This window comes from Echinococcus granulosus (genome assembly GCF_000524195.1).
Source record: "Echinococcus granulosus chromosome Unknown EG_S00161, whole genome shotgun sequence".
Classification (NCBI taxonomy): domain Eukaryota; kingdom Metazoa; phylum Platyhelminthes; class Cestoda; order Cyclophyllidea; family Taeniidae; genus Echinococcus; species Echinococcus granulosus.
This window is the reverse complement of record NW_020170541.1, coordinates 164,646-170,210: the sequence shown is the minus strand read 5'-3', so window position 1 is coordinate 170,210 and position 5,565 is coordinate 164,646. Positions and strand designations below refer to the sequence as shown.

General features: G+C 42.9%; 1 protein-coding gene across 1 annotated transcript; it reads left to right on the top strand. All coding sequences in view use genetic code 11, as the record gives it.

Moving 5' to 3' along the window:
- Positions 1-2,553: 2,553 nt before the first annotated feature.
- EGR_09703 (hypothetical protein) lies at positions 2,554-3,024 on the top strand (the record flags this gene model as incomplete). Its single annotated transcript, XM_024498952.1, has 1 exon — positions 2,554-3,024. The coding sequence occupies one exon, from the start codon at positions 2,554-2,556 to the stop codon at positions 3,022-3,024; it is 471 nt and encodes a 156-aa protein (XP_024346654.1).
- Positions 3,025-5,565: the final 2,541 nt, after the last annotated feature.

Genomic DNA, 5,565 nt, shown 5'->3' with positions numbered 1-5,565 from the left:
TCGAGGAAATGAATGCTTTTATCGACGAATTGGATATTATCATATGAGAAGACATTTGGGAAAATAGGGAATACTCAGATGTAAGCGGAAATTTGTGTGATTCCCACGCACTTCATTCCTCCTCATCAGTCAGATTCCCTATTTTCTTTATCATCTGGGTCCTCATCATCTCCACCACCGGACTTCTCTTGTACTTTCTTGCATTTTTCCATACACTCCGCATACGATGGACATGTTTTCTTTGATATTTGCAGAAGGAACTCAAATATCTCCTTCTCATTTTCATTGTTTTCTTTCCTTTTACCCTGCTCCCTCTTTCCCTGTTGTTCCTTTCCCTTCTCCATCTCTTTATCGACTGAGATCTGCTTAATTGCATAAAGTTCCTAGAAAAGGTCATTCAAACGACCGGCCACCTCGCTTTTATGCTCTTTCTGCCAGCAATCACGCACAAATTGGCTCGTGATATCTTTTTACCGCCTATTCTTATGCTCAGACACTGTGATACCTCCGGGTGATCTATTAGTGCACCGCATCTATACTTTGTTCACATTCCATTCTCGTGCTCATTTCACGCGCTCATGCTTCAGTAGTCGTCTATCACTACCTTATCATAAGAGTCTACCTTGACCCTACTTCTGTGCCTGCTCCAAATACCATCCTGATCCATTACCTTTTTTCCTGTAAAGTGTACTTCTCAGCGAATGCCGGGTGCCCATTAACTTATATATTTGATATGGCTGATAGGCCACTTCCTTTTGTAATATAGCATAGAGTAAGGGTTGCATATTTAGATAGCATGTATCTGGGAGCAGTGTCAAATTCACCCATGGTAATGAAAAACTTAACCAACCCCAAGCTTTAGATGGGTGGATACTTGGCCGTATGTAGAATGCGACAGTAATAGCATATTTCCGGTTGCGCAGTGGGACACTGTCTTCAAACCATAAGGTCAGTTCAAAGAGACACCTCGAATCCTGGAACGTCGTTTTGATGGCACCCATTTTGGCCTAGATAATTTACCTTTGGGTTGGTGGATGGGGTAACCCTCGATTTCGCTGAAAACTGAGGGAGTTTTCATCTAACTCCTTCACGTCATGACATTCTGATATCACCATATCATGAAGCTTTATTTAGCCACCCTGATGTAACTTGTCTGACTGTTAATAAAATCTAAGTAAAGGTAGGGCTCACAATCCTATTAACTACGAAATAGCTGCCCTGAAAACCTTCATTCCGTCTTGGAAATAGGACATGATCTTGCAGCAAATGAATCGCTAAGCTCTATTGGTAACAGAGGTACTGCTGTCGTTGTAGACCATGAGTTTAATACCCTTTCGTCATTAGGCAACGGTGGCCCAATAAAGTCGCAAATTCTGTGGCTCGCATATCCACAGATAGTCTGTTATGAATACCCAAAGTCCAGTAAAGAAGAAATGCACCAAATTCTCTTCTTGCTTCAGCAAGCCATTTTACCCAGACCAATTTTCAGGCTCAAAAGAGGCGACCGTATAGAAGGAGTAGTTTTTGTGAGAACAGGCATTTTAGGATATCACTGCTCAAACTCCGGACCCGGATTAAAAATTTTTATTAGTTGGAAAATGGAGGGATTAGAGGCCGCGGTGAGAAGCGCCGTCCATTATTACATCAGCCAAACGGTTCAAAGGACGATGCTAAAATCCTTAGGCTCTATTACGTTATTGCGTCGGTGGGACAGTGTTCTACGTATAAAACTCCACTTGACAAAAGAAAGTTCCCACGAAGAAGCGAAACCATGCATTGGCGAGATATTGCCGCTACACGAATCTCGAACAATACCAGACTGACTTATAAATGTGCCCTTCTTAAGTAAAGTTGTTTACTATGTGTTCATGGACACCCACGTTGGGTACTGCTTTTCTTTGAGTCAAAGTATCCAGTAGCCCTGCTCAGCGATCGTTTCCACACAAGGCGTCATCATCATCACCAAGTATTTTTATGAGGCAAATGGATACACGCCTGCAAACCTACCTGTTTGCCTGTCTATTTGATATTCCTATCCTACTACCATATTCTGCATACAGCCATGGGACTACATAGCCATGGGACCGTAAAGCTATGCACCGACCCATCCAAAGCCTGAATCTGGTTAAGTTTTTCATTATTATGAGTCGATTCGATACAGCTTCCAGATGTCAACAATTTAGCCATCCACCTACTGCCTTATGCTGTAATGCGAAACAGGGTGGGGTCTGTTAGCAGTTTATGGGTTCATAGCGCAGGAAGCAGTGTTATCCACTGGGAAGTGGGGTAAGAGTAGGGTCAAGATAGATGCTGATTTTAAGGTAGGACTAGGTGACAACTGCGGCAAGAACACGTGAATTGAGCGTGAGAGTAGAATGCGAACAAAGAATGGATGCGGTGCACAAATAGATCACCTGAAGATATCACAATGCCTCAGCACAAGAATATGCGTGTGATTACCGGTAGAGTATTAAAGCGAGGTAGGTGGTCACCCGAGACAGCCATCTAAAGGGCTCGAATGTATGCAAGAAGAACTCAGTTAATGAGAAGAAGATGGAAAAGGGGATGAAAGAAGGAGAGGGGCAGGAACAGCCGACCAGGAAGGCAGATAGTAAAAGTAATAGATGCAAAAGAAAGCGTGAAGATTTCCTGGAGATTATCTCAAAAATAGCAAGACAAATATATGAACAAATTGCTGAGTTCTTTGAGAAGTGGCTACCTAAAGCAGAGGAAGAGGAGCAGCCGATTGATGAACGAGATGGAAAAAAGCCAGGTGATGGAGAGGAGAATTCTGGTGAAGGAAAGGGCGAGACACAAGATAATAAAGAAGAGGAAGAAACTTTTAAAGGAGAAAGGGACAAGTTGCTAGGCGAAGAAGGTGGAGAAACATCCGATGAAATGGAAAAGGGCAAGAAGCCAGATGATGAAGAAGACGAGGAGTCTCGTGATGGAGGAAAGGGAAAGGAAGACGATAAAGAGGAGGAACATGGTGAAAAGGGAAACGTCAAGAAGTCGAGGAAATGAATGCTTTTATCGACGAATTGGATATTATCATATGAGAAGACATTTGGGAAAATAGGGAATACTCAGATGTAAGCGGAAATTTGTGTGATTCCCACGCACTTCATTCCTCCTCATCAGTCAGATTCCCTATTTTCTTTATCATCTGGGTCCTCATCATCTCCACCACCGGACTTCTCTTGTACTTTCTTGCATTTTTCCATACACTCCGCATACGATGGACATGTTTTCTTTGATATTTGCAGAAGGAACTCAAATATCTCCTTCTCATTTTCATTGTTTTCTTTCCTTTTACCCTGCTCCCTCTTTCCCTGTTGTTCCTTTCCCTTCTCCATCTCTTTATCGACTGAGATCTGCTTAATTGCATAAAGTTCCTAGAAAAGGTCATTCAAACGACCGGCCACCTCGCTTTTATGCTCTTTCTGCCAGCAATCACGCACAAATTGGCTCGTGATATCTTTTTACCGCCTATTCTTATGCTCAGACACTGTGATACCTCCGGGTGATCTATTAGTGCACCGCATCTATACTTTGTTCACATTCCATTCTCGTGCTCATTTCACGCGCTCATGCTTCAGTAGTCGTCTATCACTACCTTATCATAAGAGTCTACCTTGACCCTACTTCTGTGCCTGCTCCAAATACCATCCTGATCCATTACCTTTTTTCCTGTAAAGTGTACTTCTCAGCGAATGCCGGGTGCCCATTAACTTATATATTTGATATGGCTGATAGGCCACTTCCTTTTGTAATATAGCATAGAGTAAGGGTTGCATATTTAGATAGCATGTATCTGGGAGCAGTGTCAAATTCACCCATGGTAATGAAAAACTTAACCAACCCCAAGCTTTAGATGGGTGGATACTTGGCCGTATGTAGAATGCGACAGTAATAGCATATTTCCGGTTGCGCAGTGGGACACTGTCTTCAAACCATAAGGTCAGTTCAAAGAGACACCTCGAATCCTGGAACGTCGTTTTGATGGCACCCATTTTGGCCTAGATAATTTACCTTTGGGTTGGTGGATGGGGTAACCCTCGATTTCGCTGAAAACTGAGGGAGTTTTCATCTAACTCCTTCACGTCATGACATTCTGATATCACCATATCATGAAGCTTTATTTAGCCACCCTGATGTAACTTGTCTGACTGTTAATAAAATCTAAGTAAAGGTAGGGCTCACAATCCTATTAACTACGAAATAGCTGCCCTGAAAACCTTCATTCCGTCTTGGAAATAGGACATGATCTTGCAGCAAATGAATCGCTAAGCTCTATTGGTAACAGAGGTACTGCTGTCGTTGTAGACCATGAGTTTAATACCCTTTCGTCATTAGGCAACGGTGGCCCAATAAAGTCGCAAATTCTGTGGCTCGCATATCCACAGATAGTCTGTTATGAATACCCAAAGTCCAGTAAAGAAGAAATGCACCAAATTCTCTTCTTGCTTCAGCAAGCCATTTTACCCAGACCAATTTTCAGGCTCAAAAGAGGCGACCGTATAGAAGGAGTAGTTTTTGTGAGAACAGGCATTTTAGGATATCACTGCTCAAACTCCGGACCCGGATTAAAAATTTTTATTAGTTGGAAAATGGAGGGATTAGAGGCCGCGGTGAGAAGCGCCGTCCATTATTACATCAGCCAAACGGTTCAAAGGACGATGCTAAAATCCTTAGGCTCTATTACGTTATTGCGTCGGTGGGACAGTGTTCTACGTATAAAACTCCACTTGACAAAAGAAAGTTCCCACGAAGAAGCGAAACCATGCATTGGCGAGATATTGCCGCTACACGAATCTCGAACAATACCAGACTGACTTATAAATGTGCCCTTCTTAAGTAAAGTTGTTTACTATGTGTTCATGGACACCCACGTTGGGTACTGCTTTTCTTTGAGTCAAAGTATCCAGTAGCCCTGCTCAGCGATCGTTTCCACACAAGGCGTCATCATCATCACCAAGTATTTTTATGAGGCAAATGGATACACGCCTGCAAACCTACCTGTTTGCCTGTCTATTTGATATTCCTATCCTACTACCATATTCTGCATACAGCCATGGGACTACATAGCCATGGGACCGTAAAGCTATGCACCGACCCATCCAAAGCCTGAATCTGGTTAAGTTTTTCATTATTATGAGTCGATTCGATACAGCTTCCAGATGTCAACAATTTAGCCATCCACCTACTGCCTTATGCTGTAATGCGAAACAGGGTGGGGTCTGTTAGCAGTTTATGGGTTCATAGCGCAGGAAGCAGTGTTATCCACTGGGAAGTGGGGTAAGAGTAGGGTCAAGATAGATGCTGATTTTAAGGTAGGACTAGGTGACAACTGCGGCAAGAACACGTGAATTGAGCGTGAGAGTAGAATGCGAACAAAGAATGGATGCGGTGCACAAATAGATCACCTGAAGATATCACAATGCCTCAGCACAAGAATATGCGTGTGATTACCGGTAGAGTATTAAAGCGAGGTAGGTGGTCACCCGAGACAGCCATCTAAAGGGCTCGAATGTATGCAAGAAGAACTCAGTTAATGAGAAGAAG